This window comes from Theropithecus gelada, chromosome 6 (genome assembly GCF_003255815.1).
Source record: "Theropithecus gelada isolate Dixy chromosome 6, Tgel_1.0, whole genome shotgun sequence".
In the NCBI taxonomy this organism is placed as follows: domain Eukaryota; kingdom Metazoa; phylum Chordata; class Mammalia; order Primates; family Cercopithecidae; genus Theropithecus; species Theropithecus gelada.
The window spans coordinates 55,715,407-55,734,197 of record NC_037673.1 but is presented as its reverse complement, the minus strand read 5'-3'; the positions used below and the strand labels follow the sequence as shown (position 1 = coordinate 55,734,197).

Genomic DNA, 18,791 nt, shown 5'->3' with positions numbered 1-18,791 from the left:
AATGAAGGAGAAATAAAATCTTTAACATAAAAGCAAAAACCAAGGAAATTCATCATTACCAGACTGGCCTTACAAGAAGTATTCAAAGAAGTCTTACATTTGGTAGTGAAAAGATGATAAATGGCATAATAAAAACATCTGAAACTATAAAACTCCCTAGTAGAGGCAACATATGAAAGAAAAAAAGAGAAAGGAATCAGACCAGGTGCGGTGGCTCACGCCTGTAATCCCAGCACTTTGGGAGGCCGAGGTGGGTGGATCAACTGAGGTCGGGAGTTCTTGACCAGCCTGACCAACATGGAGAAACCCTGTCTCTACTAAAAATACAGAATTAGCTGGGCATGATGGTGCATGCCTGTAATCCTAGTTACTCGGGAGTTTGAGGCAGGAGAATCTCTTGAACCCTGGAGGCAGAGGTTGTGGTGAGCCAAGATTGCACCATTGCACTCTAGCCTGGGCAACAAGAACAAAACTCCGTCTCAAAAAAATAAAAATAAAATAAAAACTTATCATTACAGACAGGCACCCAACCACAAAAATAAATAATAACAGAGGAAATAAGAAACAAAAGATATATAAAACAACCAGGAAACAATCAGTAAAATGACAGGAGTAAAATCCTCACCTATGAAATAATAACCTTGAATGTGAATGGCTTAAATTCTCCATTTAAAAGACATAAGCAGGCTGAATAGATTAAAAAAAAAAATCAAGGCCTGATTATATGCTACCTACAAAAAACTCACTTCATTTATAAAGACACACATAGACAAAAGGTGAAGGATTGGAAAAAGATGTTCCATTCAAGCAGAAACCAAAAGTAAGCAGGGATAGCTATCCTTATATCAGTAAAAAAAAAAAAAAAAAATGCTTCAAGTCAAAAGTTATAAAAAGAGACAGAGGATGCTATATAATAATAAAAAGATTGAGTCAACAAAATAGCATACCACTTATAAATATATATGCACCTGACACCAGAGCACCCAGATACATAAAGCAAGTATTAGATGTGAAGGGAAAGATAGACCCCGGTGATATAATAAATAATATAATAGTTGGGAATTTTAACACTCCACCATCAGCATTGGATCATCCAGACAGGAAATTAACAAAGAAACATCAGGTTTAAACTATGCCACAAACCAAATGGACCTAACAGACATTGATAGAACATCTCACACAACAGCTGCAGAATACATATTTTTTTCATCAGCACATAGAACATTCTCCAGGATTGACCATATATTAGGACACAAAAAAAGTCTTAACAAATTTTTAAAAACTAAAATTATATTCAGCATCTTACCTAACCACAATAAAATAAAATTAGATATTAATAACATGAGGAATATTTGAAACAATACGAATACATGGAAATTAAATGATATGGTACTGAATGACAAGTGGGTGAAGAAAGAAATTAAGAATAAAAGATTAATGAACCTGAAAGGTTGTGTGTGTGTGTGTGTGTGTGTGTGTGTGAGAATGTCATTCTGTCCCCAGGCTGGAGTGCAGTGGTGCAATCTGGGCTCACTGCAAACTTTGCCTCCTGGGTTCATGCCATTCTCCTGCCTCAGCCTCCCAAGTAGCTGGGACTGCAGGTGCTCGCCACCAAGCCTGGCTAATTTTTTGTATTTTTAGCAGAGACGGGGTTTCACAGTGTCAGCCAGGATGGTCTTGATCTCCTGACCTTGTGATCCGTGTGCCTTGGCCTCCCAAAGTACAGGGATTACAGGCATGAGCCACCGTGCCCGGCCAAAAAGTTGTTTTTATAACACAATAAGCAAAATTGGCAAATCATTAGCTAGATGAAGAAAAAACGAGATAAGACCTAAATAAATAAAGTCAAGAAACAAAAAGAACACATCAAAATGTATACCACAGAAATATAAAGGATCATTAGAAACTACCATGGACAACAATATGCCAATACATTTGAAAACCTAGAGGAAATGAATGAATTCCTGCACACATACAACCAATAAAGATTGAACCAAGACCAGGTGCGGTCGCTCATGCCTTTTAATCCCAGCACTTTGGGAAGCCAAGATGGATGGACCACTTGAGTTCAGGAGTTCGAGACCAGCCTGGCCAGCATGGTGAAACCCCATCTCTACTAAAAATATAAAAATTAGCTGGGCATGGTGGTGGGCACCTGTACTTCCAGCCACTTGGGAGGCTGAGGCAGAAGAATCACTTGAACCTGGGAGTTGGAGGTTGCAGNAAAAAAAAAAAAAAAAAAAAAAAAAAAAAAAAAAAAAAAGACTGAAACAAGAAGAAATAGAAAACTTGATCAGACCAATAACAGACATTTCTCAAAAGAAGACATAAAAATGGCTGGGCACGGTGGCTGATGCCTGTAATCCCAGCACTTTGGGAGGCTGAGATGGGTGGGTCACTTGAGGTCAGGAGTTTGAGACCAGCCTGGCAAACATAGTGAAACTCCATCTGTACTAAAAATATAAAACTTAGCCAGGAGTGATGGTGCACGCCAGTAATCCCAACTACTTGGGAGGCTAAGGCTGGAGAATTGCTTGGACCTGGGAGGCAGAGGCTGCAGTGAGTCGAGATCGCACCCACTGCACTCCAGCCTGAGTGACAGAGTAAGACTGTGTCTCAAAAAAAAAGACATAAAAATGGCCAGTGAATGTATCAAAAAATGTTCAGCATCAACAATCATCAGAGAAATGTTAATCAAAACCACAGTGAGGTATCATCTTATCCTAGTTAGGAGGGCTATTATCAAAACACAAAAAATAACAAATGTTGGTGAGGATGCAGAGAAAAGAAAACTCTTATACACTGTTGGTAAGAAGGTAAACTAGTACAACCACTAAGGAGAACAGTATGAAGGTGTCTCAAAAAAACTGCAAATAGAACTACCATAGGCTCTAACAAACTCCCTACTTAGCATTTATTCAAAGAAAAGGAAATCAGTATATCCAAGAGACATCTGCAACCCCATGCTTATTGCAGCATTACCAGCATTACTCACAATTGCCAAGACATGGAATCAACTTAAGTGCCCAAAAACATATGAATAGATTAAAAAATGTGGTGTATATACACAATGAAATAATACACAAGTATAAAAAAATGAAAGCCTGTCATTCATGGCAATATGGGTAGAACTGCAGGACGTTATATTAAGTGAAATAAGCCAGGAACAGAAAGTTAAGCAGTGCATATTCTCAATCACATGAGGAAGCTAAAAAAAAGTTGATCTTAATCAGAGGATACTAAAAAAGTAATCAGAGGATACTAGACATTGAGAAGGGTGTGGGGGAAGGGAGGCACAAGGAGATATTTGTTAAAGGATACAAAATTACAGCCAGATAAGGGATGTAAGTTCTAGTGTTCTGTATGACTGTAGGATAACTGTAGATAACCATAATACATTGTATAGTTTCAAATCGCTAGAAGGAGAATATTGAACATTCCCAGCACACAGAAATGATAAATGTATGCTAATTACCCTGATCTGACCACTATACATTATATGTATAAAAAATTCACGATGTATTCCATGAATATGAACCATAATAATTTGTAAAAAAATTAATTTAATTAAAAAATAAAGAAATATATGAGTGAACATGATTGGATTCCCTTTTCTTTGATCTAGAACCACTAAGAAACTGTATTAAATTGATAGCCTTTCTAAGGGTATTTTTTCTATTGATAAAAGGATACACTGATTATCTAACTGTAATATTACCAACTGTGTGACATTTACATTTCGCAGAGCATAATAAAAGGCATTTTAAATTAGAAATCTGTCCTCTGTGAGTTTGGATAGTGTGATTTGTTCCCCTACTGTTCCCCGCCCTAATAATTTTACTCTAGGAGACAGGAAATAACACTGGCCAGTGTGCAAAGCTGATGAACAGAGGTGGTTTCTGCCAGCTGCATCCAAGTACAGATTACACAATTTAGTGTGAGAAAATCATCCTTGATTTCAGCTTTTTCAGCTCTCAACACTTAGCAGATTAATTAAATCCAAATCCAAATGCTGCAGTTTGTATTTCTTATATCTGACTTTAATTTTGGTAAATAATACTGCTATTTATGCTTTTTTTGTTTTTAAAAAAACAAAAAATGAAGCTGGCAGTTTATACAAATTTCAGTTACATGGACCTGGATTAATTTTTAAACATTTCACAAAATGTGTTTGCAAGTTTGTGTGAATGAGAAAAGGGCACAACTTGGAAGATCGTTCTAAGAGAAGGAGCAAAGATGAGGTTCTGAGCCAAATCCAGATAAGAAAAATGAGGGCTAGACAATTTTGTGAGATGGGACAGGAGACATGTAAACATAAGGTTTGTTAGAGGATAAGCTTTGATCCACAAATAATAGATAGACAGTGGGGCTTTGGAAGCTCTTTATAATGAAGAAGGGCACTTTGCATATTGGCATCCCTTGGAGCTGTGAGAATCATGAGAATGGAGAAACTCAGGGGTCAAAGGTTGGTAAGATCTGGGTTAGTAAGAAAGAGTATAGGAAAGAACACCTAGATTAGTGGAGTTGCTTAAAGAAGGCAATTAGTAAAATAGGGTCTTGCCAGAGTCTTAGTAAAATAGGGATTTGCCAGAGTCTTGAGAGTTTATTCACTGGGGAATGTGAGAAACATAAGTAGAGGTTTAGAAGAAGGGCAACATGAAAAAAAAAAAAGAGGAAGTGGAGTTTATCCCTCAACGATGCTGCGTGGGTGGGGTTTCATGGATTGGATAACCATATCATTTGTTCTCCAAACTGAGTCACTTTTGAGATTGAAAGGGGATGCTATTAATACTTACACTGGGAAATGAACATAAATCAGGACTGTCCTGAGCAAACTGGGATTCATGGTCACTTTATTCATAAGGAACAGACATTTTCTGAGGAGTGAATTTCAGCTGCCAGAAGGGAGAGTGGAGATCCATAAGACTATGAAATAAATATCAGGTTAACAGGAATTGGGAAGCACAAAGGAGACAAGGACCAGGGCAAACAGCAGTCCCTTCCCTTCCCAGCCCATGGATATGACCACACCTAAACCAACTCAAACACATTAAAATGTACACTGTTGGTTTATTTTATACCTCCTGGGAATACTTAGCCTAAAAGAATGTGAGCCTGGGGATATAATGGTAGGCTGGCAGTGCTTCTTCTCAGAGCTGTGTGCAGATAGGTACCTAGAACATTTTAGTAGCATCACTGGGACTCCTGCTGAACCCAGAAGTTGGCAATTTTCATTCTTTGAGAAATACTACAATTAAGAGTTAAATAAATCTTTAAAAGCTGCTGAAGAACAGAGTTAATGCATATTTGGAACAGGTGGTTTGAGTTTTTAAAAATAGGCTTTAGGGCAATGTTATCCTCATTAGAATTTCTGGCTGCACAACCTGGCTTTATTACAGAATTGTTTTTGCAGGGGTAAGAGGGAAATGATTAAAACTGAAGGAAAAAACCATCATCATTCATTAAAGTGAAGTGGCTGGAGGCAACATTGCAGGTCTGAGCTCAACAGAAAAGCTTTAAGATAACCAAGGTGGGTGCATGCCCACCACTAGGGCTGTCCATGTTTCTCTGGCTTTGGAGCCCAGCTTACTGAATGATTCTTGGCAAGCTGGACTGAAACTGTAATGATAGGCTGAAGTCTATGAAATGAAACTAGCTATAAATGTGCGTGCACCACCAAACCACTAAATCAGCCATGGTCTTCTGCTAAAGAGAAGGTTAACAATGCAGACATAGGTAGCCACAATGGGCAGTTCTTAATGACGTTCTTTACTTTTTTGTACTAATTTCTTGTGTTATCAAAAAGACATTGAATGAAGGCAACTCTTAGAAATCTATTTTGATTTCATTAAAAAGAAAGGGGTGGTCAGTCACCTGCTCTATGCAATATGCAAAGTTGTCTTTTTCTTCCTAAAGAGCCTCCAAATTCCCACTGTCCTCCTACGTGTATCACTTCATGGATCATTTGTTGATCAATGCTTATCAAAGCATTTAAACAGTAATTTACTGTCATATTTAAAATTATGGATTCCATTGCTTAGATTTAAGACTAGTTCTTTCAACATATTTTCTAGATCTTGTCCCATTTGCCTTCATGACTATCCACCTAAGTATTTCCACTCTCCTGACTCTCTACTCTCTGACTTTTCTGGGTGTCTTCCCTTCTGCCTGTTAGTATGTTGATTTTACTCCCAAATTCTCCCTCCACAATGATTTTAATCTGTTCCTCAGGCTAGATACTTACATCATCTTTTATGCCTCTGATTCCTAGTTTGTATCCCCAATGCCACTGCTTGGATTAGGTCTGTGGTCCTCAACTTTAACACAATTGGGTGATACATGGTGAGGGCCTAAATCAAGGGTTCTCAACCATGGCTGTACATTAGAATCACTTAAGGAGCTAAAAACACTCATGTTTGTACCTCAGCTTCAGAAATTCTGATTTACTTAATTTTTGTGTGTGTGTGTGTGTGTGTGTGTGTGTGTGTGAGAGAGAGAGAGAGAGAGGGAGAGAGAGAGAGAGGGAGATGGAGTCTGTGCCATGGTTTTTAAAATGCTACCTAGGAGGGTTGAATGTACAGCCAGGGTGGGGAACACCTGCTTTAGGCCTTGCCATAATTTACCCAATATCATCAGCTTCTTATTGGAATTTCTGCTTCCTGACCTTACCCTCAAGTCTATCCTTTAGCCAGTGGTCTCCAAACATATGTTGTTTTATAATTCTTAGTTTCAAAAAAAGATTCAGTACTGCCCTAATACATGAATATTTTATAAATTATATAACATACTATTCCAGTAGTACATAATAAAACATACCCAATAACTGAAAAAAAATTGAGACACAAATAAATAGAGCTATTAATATATTCTTTTTGTATTCCTACTGATCTTAAACACCCTAATTTCTGGCATATTCCCAGTGTAATTGATCCAAAATGAAATCTGATCTTGTCACTCCAGTGTTTAAAGTTCTATTTTGAAGTGTCTATCTCCTGCCCCCCAAAAGAAATAAACTCCTAGTGTGACCCCACTGCAGTTTAAGAAGAGAATCTTTGGCTCATTTATTTCAGCTCAGTGGTTGTTAGCAATTCCAAGTGGACTTTGCTAAATTCACATTGGTCCTAATAATTATGCTGTTGCATAACCTCATACTCCTCTTCGGATCCCCAATAGCCTTCTGTAAAATGTGTGCACCTATTGGCCACATGGGGACTAGACTAGGGTGCATGAAAGCTTCAGCATGAATCCATCCTGGAAGACCAGCTCCCTGTGGCCGGGCAGCACCAGTCCCACCATGAAGGGTGGAACCAATTACAGCTTCCTTCTGCTGGCTCTCTGGGCTAATCTGCCTCTTGTTTTTTCTGTATATCAGTGGTTCTCAATCATGTCTACACATTGGAATAAACTGGGACTTACAAAACATACTGTTGTCTGGGTCCCAGCCCAGAGATTCCAATTTAGTTGGTTTGGGATGCAGCTTGGTCACCAGGATTTTTAAAAGCTTCCCAATCTATTGAAATTTGTAGCCAAGATTGAGAACCCTTACTCTATGTCCAATCTTCCTTCTAGATTTGTTTCCTTGTCCCTGCCTTGGGTTTTCCTTATTTTATTATTATTATTATTATTATTTGAGAAATAAGCAAGGTCCCCTCAATGTGCTGAGGCCTAGCAGTGACTCCTGATATCCCTGCGATTCCCAATATCAGCAGTCTCAATGTAACAAACAAGCAAATAAAATAGCACACTCTTTAACACCTTGGTTCTTAGTTATTCAGATGAGAACTGCCCTAAGTAGTTCTGATTATAGCTTCCCTGAAGTGGTGCTCTAAAGGTAATGAAACATTTCTGTACAATTTAGTAGTAATCATCTCAGTATAATTTGGACATAGAGTGAGACACCAAGAATTTCCAGAGGTTTCTTATAAAGCACAGCACACTTGGCTAAGGTGTTTTTCAGTGTATTAGTTGGGGAAGTTCCAGAAAGCTGAGCACATTTTGAAAAGAGAAATTATGCATTTGAGTAAGGTTGATTGAGGATAATTTATCCTTTGTAATCATCTAGTTATTTTCTGGCATCTTCCATTGGATTGTGTGGAACACTGAAAGATTGTGGGGTCCAAGGTCAGAGTTTAAATAGGTTTACCAGTTACATATGCCCTACCTTTCTCCTGGACTTTAAGATAGAAAACTAAATTTAGTTAAGACCTATTGTGGGCTGGGCACAGTGGCTCATGACTATAACCCCAGCACTTTGGGAGGCTGAAGTAGAGTGGGAGGATTGCTTGAACCCAGGAGTTCCAGATCAGCCTGGGTGACATAGTGAAGACCCTGTCTCTCAAAAAATAAAAAGGAATTAGCCAGGCATGGTGGTGCGTGCCTATATTTCCAGCTGCTTGGGAGGCTGGGATGGGAAGATTGCTTGAGTCCAAGAGGTCAAGGCTTCAATGAGCTATGATCATACTACTATTGCACTCCAGCCTGGGCAACAGAGCAAGATCCCATCTCTCTCTCTCTAAAAAAAAAAAAAAAAAGACCTATTGCGTGACTAAAGACTGTACTTGTACCAAGGGTATGATGACTGAAGTGGAGCTTGGTGGTTATGGAAGGTATGATGCTGCTATTACAATTTTTCCTGGTGGAAACTGTATAAATAAAACTTGGTTGCTTATGGCCAGAGCACATGGATCCAGAAGTTCAGGGCTTCCACCACCATACGATTTCACAATGCAGTCAATGCCTTTCTCTCCCTTACCGGGGTTGGTAGTGAGAGACTAGGGTGATTTAAACTGAAAGGTTCATAGGAGTGAATTAGAGAATCCTAGAGTCAGAGTTCCCAAATCAGGCATGCTGGGGTCATTCAGCCTCAGCAGAAATCAAGAGCATGGTTCCTAAAATCCACAGAGATAGACTTTTCTGGCTAGGTTATAATGTTTCAGTCACTTCAGTCATCTTGTCTCTGAGAGTGGTGCCACAACATACGATGTAGCATGGTCAATACACCTAAATTCTTACGCTTGGTGACACAGAAATATCGCACAGAATGCAAACTCCCTCCGTTAGCCATAGTAGATCTGCCTGCATTGATTTATCTAGACCTTTTGGGAAGTAATTACATGTCCTGCCTGCACCATCTTCCACTTTCAGAGATAATTGGTTCCATTAGTATATTCTTTGTTAGGTGAAAGAATATCCTTTTTCATTTGTCTTAAATGTATCTCTTTCTACTTCAAGAGACTATTTCCTTGAAGAAATTGTTAAATTAAGCCAGGATTTATCAAATCAATATGTTTCAGAGTATACAGACATAGAATGTGTCTTTTCGTCAGTCTTCATTTTCCAAAAAGAGAAGTAACTACCCATTCATAGAACTTCATGCCTTTCCTTTATCCTCTGAGTTACACTCAGCTCTATTTACATATTCATAATATTTGAGTCTATTTCTGATACACAGTCCACACGTTAAGCTCCGTGAGAGGGAAGATACACGTTTTATGACTCTGCAGTATTATTATATATATTTGTCAGATGAATAAACAAAAGAGCCATTAAATGGGAAAAGAAGGGAAGATAAATTACAGAGCTTAGAGAAATGGCAAAATATAAGAATATTTTGTACTTTCAGAAATTCTCATGGGGTTCTGTGCTGGACAAGGGGGAAGGGTACAGGGGATGAATCTGGAATTCAGTAATACATATGTTCAGAGGCCATTATGATAATTGTTTGAATGGAAAGAATTGGGAATATTATCTGTTACTTGTTTTAGGAAGAAATATTAATGCAAATTAAAAACACTTTAAGGTTGGCTCCTTATAAATTATTAATAATGACCTCTCCCAGAAGCAATTTTAGTTTCTCTGCAGTCTTTGGTTCTCTGACTACATTTTTGGAAAACAGGAGTTTCTGCATTTTCTGCCCTTTCAGAGCTTGTAATAATGGTTCAAATATTCTTTCACCTGTGGTTTCAAGGCAATACAAATTCATTCTCCTCTATAAATTTCTTTCTTTGTTCTTATTCCCAGATAAATTACTTCTATTTTAGGAAAATCTATCTTTAATTGTGTCTCCAAATTTTTTTCTTATTTAACACAGTAGTTGTACATTTAAAACTTAAATTATGAGATTGTACATATATAAGTACCATACTATACATTTAATATAAAATTTAAAAACATTCTTATATATTGTTATAGGTACATACATATAGACTAACTGTTAAAACATGCATGAAGGCCAGGTGTGATGTCTCACACCTGTAATCTCAGCACTTTGGGAGGCAGAGGTGGGCGGATCACAGGGTTAGGAGATTGAGACCATTCTGGCTAACACAGTGAAAGCCCATGTCTACTAAAAATACAAAAAATTAGCCAGGCATGGTGGCACCTGCCAGTAGTTCCTAGTTACTTGGGAGGCTGAGGCAGGAGAATTGCTTGAACGCAGGAGGCAGAGGTTGCAGTGAGCCACGATCGCACCATTACACTCCAGCCTGGGTGACAGAATGAGACTTCATCAAAAAAAGAAAAAAAATGCATGGGAAAATAACAACGGCTATAGGGTAATGTTCAGCTCTGGCAGCAATTCCCTACCCTCTCCAAACACTCACTTCCCACAAAAGCCAGTGTTCTAGAAATTTAGTTGTATAAAAGTCACAAAAATATTTGTTAAAAATGTAGATTCTAGCCTTCAACTTCAAAAACTCTGATGCAGCAGGTCTGAGTTGCGCTGTGAATGTGCATTTGAAAAAGAACCCCAGCCGATTCAGCTGCAGATGATTAGACCACTACTCTAAATCAGAAGTACTGAATATGCACAGCTGGCAGGTGGATGTTGGCGCCTGAAGTGCCAGCGTGAGGTCAAGCCTGGAACATGATTTGGCAGTCATTAGTCTGGAGGTGGAATTAAAACCTTGGAGGGGATGGAAACATCCAAGGGAGGGTGTAGAGAGAGAGGAGAGGTGGACTGAGGATAGAAAGCCAGAGTGCAGGAGACAGAAAAAGGAGGAGGAGTCTACCAAGGAAACTAAATGCAAGTCTGGAGAGGGAGGAGACGAACAGAGAGCACCATGTCATAAATGCTGACGAGGCAGCATTCAGCAAGGAGAGGTGCTCAAAGGATCAAATGAAAGAAAATGGCCGAGAAAGGGAAAGCCAGAAAAATGCTCTTTGTCTGTGTAGTCTGTCTCCGGCACTACAATGTTTGCTCCTAGAAGGCAGGGTTATTTGTCATTGCATTCCCAGTAACTGGCATATTGTAAACACTTAATAAATGCTTGGTGAACTAAACTGGATTGGGACTGACAGCTGCCATCTAAGAATTTTTAAAGAGCTCCATTAAAACTTGGTTCCATCCAGGACCCTCATTAGGATGAGCAAATGTTGTCCAGATAAAACAATCCACAATGGAGAATTAATTGCAACCAGATCGATAAAGCAGTTATTTTGAGCCATCTGCCAAGATGTGGTAATGACATTTTAAAAACAATGTGCAACCTTTGTGTGTATGTGATGGTATTCTGAAGAATAAAATGTACCAGTAATTAAAAAACAAAGCAAAGACCTTTAAAATCTTTAAATTTAAATTGTGAGAGCATTTTTAAAAAATGCAAATGGTCTCTCATGATCATTTGTAGAAGCATGTGTAGCCATGAGGAGAACAAGCCACATTAAACAAGGTAAATGACTCTTCAAGAATGCACATGTGTTGGTTGCTATGACAACAGCTGGGTTTTATTGAACGGAGAGCAAAAAATCAATTAGAAACCATTGGAAGAAACTGAACAGGAACATAAAACATTCTGCCTCACAATTTCAGGAACTTTGCTACATCTGTGCACTGAATGGAAAGGGTTTGTGTGCACGTCAGTCGATGGAGCAGTAGGAAAGTCACCCTCTTGATGCATTTCCATCATCCTAACATCCCCTTTCACAGCCTGGTCTTCTCAATATCCAAGTAATTTATTAGAGAGGTAAAAAATTTAGCCAGTTGCCTGCCTCCTATGTATCAATGACATTAAACAATTCTTGGCTTAGATATACATATATTTTTTGAACCAAACAGTTTTCATTTTTATTCATAGAGACAGCCTACATCTGTGTAGCAGTTTTTTCCCCAACCTGGCACGTGCCCAGCTAGTTAAGAAAACACAGGAAGACCGGGGAGAGACCGTCTTGGGAAGCCAATCTGCCAACCCTCTCCCAGGTTTCCTCCCTCTCTTTCTTTGGGGATCTACTATTCTCCATTCTTATCTTTCCTAAGATAAGCAGGTCCTAAGAGGATTAAGAAAAAAATTATCATTTTTTCAGACTCCTCATATTGTTTAATCGGTAGAGTGGGAAGAGGCCCTGTGACAGAGATGATAACTTCAAATGCAGCCACAGGAGACCGTACACCAGCCATGTAACTTTCTTCTGGGTGGTTCTAAGAATATTTGGTGGAAGGGTTCTTGTGGCCATCCAGGGATAGATTTTAGTCTAAGGAACTCATTAAGCTCATGAGAAATGGTTAAGCTTTCAGAGTGAACTGTACGTAGTTCAGTTATGAGATGATCAAGAGGAAGAGTAACCCAATGAGAGGGCCTTTGCTTTTCTGACTCATGTTGCACAACACCAGCAGATTAATCCCAAAGCATCCCCTTTATAACAGTGTTTTTCTTTCTTTTTTCTTTTTCTTTTTTCTTTTCTTTTCTTTTTTTTTTTTTTTTTTTTTGATGCGGAGTCTCGCTCTGTCTCCCAGGCTGGAGTGCAGTGGCGCGATCTCGGCTCACTGCAAGCTCCGCCTCCCAGGTTCACACCTTCCTTCTGCCTCAGCCTCCCCAGTAGCTGGGACTACAGGCGCCGGCCACCACGCCTGGCTAATTTTTTGTATTTTTAGTAGAGACGGGGTTTCACCGTGTTAACCAGGATGGTCTCAATCTACTGACCTGGTGATCCGCCTGCCTTGGCCTCCCAAAGTGCTGGGATTACAGGCGTGAGCCACTGTGCCCGGCCTATAACAGTGTTTTTCAAATTACAGATTGAGACACATTACTGCTTCCGGGGATCAACTTAGTGGGTTGGGACCACCATTTAAGAAAAAAGAAGAAAGAAAATTAAGACAGAAAACAGAGTGAATCTCATCAAGTAAAGTTAAAATGTGTTTTGTGAAACTTTTGTTTCATTCTCTCTCTCTACATATGTAAGTCCTGGGATGCTAAATTGAAAGTATTTCTTACTGCAGGTCCCGACCAAAAAGGTTAAAAGTCAAACTCTTCTTTGCTAAGCATGCCTCAGTATTTTCAGTGGTCTACCATAAACAAACAAACAAAAAAAACAAAAAACAAAAAGAATTCCAACTCCTTCACCTCTAGGATTGGAGTTGTTCCCCAAATCCACAACTCAGTTCTGCAACTTTATGCTAGGTTCTCACTTTTCTATTCACTGTCGTTTCACCTTATGCTCATCTCAATGTCCATGAATCACTGTGCCCCTTACTCATAATGCCTCATCTCCTTTGTAGTTGCAAATTCTACTCTCCTTTAGAGACCATTCAAGCTGTATCTTGCCATTTCACCCAAAAGATCTCCATCTCCTCTCATCACTCATCTCTTCCTCTTGGTGTATTCATTTCCACACCTGATGTCCCCAGGAGCCCTCTCTGCCTTGCTCTTTATCTTCCTCTGATCACACTACACTCCTACATCTCCTTCTGGCAATGTTTTTCCCCTTCCTGTGTCTGCCTCCCTCTCCCTGTTGCTTTCCTGTTGGCATCTGTCTTGCAGCTTACCTCCTCATTGACCTGTTTTTGTTGACTTGTATTTCTGCTTCCTTGTGTGTATCTCCAGTCTTCAGTCTCCACTTGATTGGGAGCAACTTGTGCCTAGGGACTGTGAATCACTTTTTTGTATCCCCCATGATGTTTGGCATAATATAAAGCATACAGCGAGTACCCAGTAAAAATTTCTTGACTCAGTCAATCAATCATCAATCATCAATCCCTCCTTTGTATTAAATCTCTACCCTACTCGCTCCAGCATTTTTCTCTTTAGATACAGTGTTTTGTGTTTGAAACGGCTTTGCCATTTCTGAAGCTCTTTCATATCTATTATCTCATTTGATCTTATCTACAAGGACTTGGTTAAATAGGCATGGGCTATGATACAGTTCTTGAGAGATGGGGTGACTAAGTCTCAAAGGGAGTTGTAACAGTAACATGGCTTATCAATGATGTCACTAGAATCAGAATCTAGGATGTGACCTATTCTGTGCCATTATCCTCCTCCAATGAAAACTTGAGAACAATAATCACGCAATAAAATAAAGAGCCCACTGAATGCAAAATAGAGTATGGAGAAAAAAAAGCAAAAATAGTGGACAAGGCAAAACCTGTGTTTCTCATAGAATAAGAATTTAAATACAGTGTACTAAGACCAAAATTCTGAGTATCATTTTTGCTTCTTTAATTGCACTTGAGCTCTCATGATGCCATAGTAAGTGGGAGAAAATATATTGTCCACTTAGGGAGGATTATGTTGCTTTCCACTGTTAGATTGAGAAACATTTCATTAACTCCACCCTGACAATTAACTGGGACTCTGTACAGTGTTACATATAATAAGCAAATTCTCTTTCTTTTTAACTTATTAATTTATTTCTTACCAAGCTGTTCTCCTAAATGTTGACCTCGCTCAGTTGAGATGACCCGCTCGTCTTCCATGTCACACTTGTTCCCAACCAGAATAACCTGGGCATTATCCCAAGAGTATGTTTTGATTTGGGTTGACCTAAAAGAAAAAGAACAAGCATGACATAATCATAGGAAAGCAGAACAGCATAAAATGAAGGAGAAGAAATACATTCCACAGATGATGATGATAACAAAAGGGAAAAAAACCCCGTGAAATCCAAATGCCTGACATTTAGAGTTAATTAGTTCAGTGCAATTTTACCCTTCAGATACTCATCAGAGATTGCATGAGTCAAAAATCAAGGGAACAGTAGAGGTGTACTAATAATTATTTTGTACTTAATGAGATTAATACTACCACTGATTCTTCCTTTCCTCTTTTACCCCCACCTTACGTAATACCTTTACAGTAGGATAGCCAACCATCCTGGTTTCCCCAAGACTTTCCCAGTTTAAGCAGTAACAGTCCCATGTCCTGAGAAACTGTCCCTCAGTTTCAGGCAAACTGAGATGGCTGCCCAACCTATTTACAGCCTATCACACAAAAATAGTATTTTCCCTTATCACAGTAACAACTCAAAGAGCTAAAGCAATGGGGCTTAGGAAATCTGGGAGAAGTGATAATTTTTAAAAAAAAGAATCATGAGAGCTAATATGTTCATGCCTTACCTTTATAAGAGAAAAATATCAGGTTGATTAATGTCAAAATTATAATACAATGAGCTGGCATTTTAAGTTGCTACAAACAGGATATTTGGAATTTAGAATAAGCCTCAATTATGAATCATGACACAAATAACCAACTTTTGATTTTGAAACTTAGATAATAAATGTAATAGTTTGCTTTTGCAGGTATTTTTTTTAAACCTGGTTAGCCAGTAAGTTTATTGTTTTATCTGAAAAATCATCCTAAAACATTGTTTGTTTTAGCTCTCAGAGGCTGCTCCTGAGCTCTGAGGAAGCTTCCCTTCTTTTGAGCTACCTGATCTTTCTTCTGCACATGGGACATTTTGGGATGTTTCCACCTGTTGTTTTTAACTTCTTTCTTGGGCATCTCATAGTTTGGGTTCTGTTGGATAGCAACATGAGCTTTTGTTTACTTATTTATTTATTTATTTATTTGAGACAGGGTCTCGCTCTGTCACCCAGGCTGGAGTAAAGTGGCATGATCTTGGCTCACTGCAGGCTCAACCTCCTGGGCTCAAGTGATCCTCCCACCTCAGCTCCCTGAGTAGCTGGAACAACAGGTGCACACCACCATGCCTGGGTAATTTTTATAAATTTTTTTGCAGAAACAGGGTTTTGCCATGTTGTCCAGGCTGATCTTGTACTCCTGGGCTCGAGCAGTTCACCCACCTCAGTCTCCAAAGTGCTGGGACTGTGAGCCACCATGCCCAGCCAATATGAGTTCTCTTGTTTATCTCCTCCCTCAGGTCTGAAGTTATGCTGTTCTTCATGAATGGAAAGAACCATTTCTTGTAAGCATCTTCATCTGCTTCCATTAGGTAATGCATGTAATCTGCATCCTTCTGACCCATGATGTGTTTCCTATGCACTTCTGCATTCAATTCCTTGCTTTCAGAATCACAAATATTGTCTGGTACTATGAGGGACAGAACAGCCTTCATCAACAACTCCCTTCAAGGCCCCAAAAACTTTATTGCCAGTGATGGTTCTGGCAAGGCCTACATCCAAATAGCAGGTGAAGGCACCAGGCTGACCATCAATGCTTTCCATATCACATTAATCTCCAGTCATCTCCACTTGGCCTTCATAGATCTTGTCCATGCCAAACCTACCGAGAAGCCTGTGGGCCAGAGGCAGGCCAGTAGAATGTGCTGCAGCATAATTTGTCAGGCCAACCTTCACATTTTATTTTGGTAGTTCATGTACCATGTACATATGCTGCACAGACTACCCCTTCTATATGGGCATAAGCAATCTGACAAATGATATCTCTGTTTGTTACGCAGACTATCACCCTGTATTTGAGTGTGTTGTATTTATTTTTATCCTGTATCACTGAGCGTTTTTGAGCATAGTAGTCAGTTCTACCCTCTTGTCGTCTCCTAAATTTCACTTGGTATCTCTTAAATAGGCCTTATTCTTAACAACTTTAACAAACTCCATTCTGCAGAAAAAAGACCCTCATCCATGGTTTGACACAGACCTGCAGGCCCAGCAATGCCAGGCAGAGAAAAAGCACAAGTATTTTTCGAAATACTTAATATCTGTTGCATTAATGTAATCCTTAGAATAACTTAAGGAGAATATTATTATTCTCAACTGCCCATATCCTCAACTGCCCATTTTACAGTTGAGGAAAATGAGGCATAGAGAGGTTAATTGCCCAAGATCACTCAGCCAGTAAAGTGTCAAATGTGGGAATCACGTTCTGGCAGTATGGCTCTCAAGCCTGTGCTTTAAAACATGTTTCCACAATGCTCATTAAAAGTTCAAAAAGTTAAGTTCTAGTGCATTTATTGTTATCTAGAGGAAGCTATCTTCTTTCATTCTCCCTTTGTATCAGTCACATTTTTATTTGAGAACAGTCTAAGATAGGTGGGAAAGTCATATTGCCCAGTGGGTGGTCAGGACGGAAATACTGAAATGTTGAAATGTAAACAAATGATTAAAGTTTGAAAAAAAATAGATTTGTAACATGTCGAAAAGTAAAGCTTGGGACTGGTGTTACAAACAATAGTCAAGTGAAGGATCACTGAATAGAAAACGGCAATGAGATGTTCTCAACTTGAAGAGGGAATAAAAAGCATATAGTATAGCTTTTTAAACTGCAGGAGAGTTTTCAAAGAGCTATGATCACTGTTTCTCCTTCCTGAGAAGAAAGGAAAGAGTGAAGAGGCAGATAGGGTTTTATTTCAGCATATTCCCCTGAACCAAGTACATCTAAGTTTTCAAATGAGATTAAATTATCTGGGGAAATACATTCTTGATACCACCTGGACATCTCAGAGTCACAGCATATTTTTTCAGAACAATATGACCTTTCTAATTCTGATACCTCACTTAATAATATATTCCCTTAGCAACAGTGAGATTTGGCAGGTATCTATAGACTGGAGAAATAAAGACAGAACTTTTAAACTCCATACTTTTTCCTCACTTAATCTTATGTGTGGAGAATATGAAAAATGATGCATTAATAATGAATTAGGGTGTAAAATAAATTCCACTCTTGGAAACACTTAAGTAACAAATGCTAATATATTTTTACAAAGGAAGTCAAAAGTTTATTTTAAAGGATCTCACATCTGATCAGATTTCTTTATGTAATTAAAAGAAATAGTCTCTTTGTTCCTATACGTCTTGTAAGCCAGGGACTTGGAAAGGCCCTGGGTAGAGAGCCCTTATGTTAACAGAAAAAGTTTAATCCTGGTAGTAAAACTAGAAATCAGATATCCAGAGTCAGATTAGTGACAAAGGGTTCACAAGAGAGTGTCACAATTGTCCAAGGAAGGAGCTGGGGCCAGGATGTTAATGACCTAGCTTCTGAGTTTCCTGAGGACAAATGAGTGCTTGAGGAAATTTGGCACTCTTCTGACCTGGGCCAGTACATCCTACTGCACCCCTGACTGTATAAACTCAAGTCAGGGTGTGCTTTTGTGAAGGTCAGGAAGGTGCATAACTCACAACCCACTAGCTGATTCATGTCCATTAACCAAATTAATGGAATGCTTGCTTCTACCACTAAACACATCTGAGTATCTCAGTTCTGCTGACATAATGATAACCTATGGGGTCTCAGGCTGCTGTAATAGGTTATACATTTATGCATATACAATATTCCCTGCTCCTCAATGATTTATAAAAATATATGACCAAGAAGAACATACTTTTTTTGGCCATGATTATATGAGATCCATCCTCTTCATTTGCTCTTACATAAGAAATATTTCAATGTAACCTCAAATTTTCTCAATTGTCAGGGAAATAATGTAAAGTGAATACTTTCTACAATTACCAAGGAATTATAAAGAATCATTATTTTGAAAGTTTACAGAGCCAAAGGAGACCAGTTTTATTTTTAATGAAATAAAAATTGTGGTCTAGAGCATTTGTGCTAAGATGAACAAAAGACTGATTTCCCATTAGAGTTGGTTAATTTTATGAT

At 38.8% G+C, this 18,791-nt stretch overlaps 1 protein-coding gene across 2 annotated transcripts in view; it reads right to left on the bottom strand.

Moving 5' to 3' along the window:
- Positions 1–18,791, bottom strand: part of RAB3C (RAB3C, member RAS oncogene family) — a 291,932-nt gene that overhangs the window by 26,041 nt on the left and 247,100 nt on the right. For both annotated transcript variants that reach the window (XM_025387772.1, XM_025387771.1), the window contains exon 4: positions 14,632–14,756. In XM_025387772.1, the coding sequence (XP_025243557.1) occupies positions 14,632–14,756 (125 nt within the window). The remainder of the gene's footprint in view (positions 1–14,631; positions 14,757–18,791) is intronic.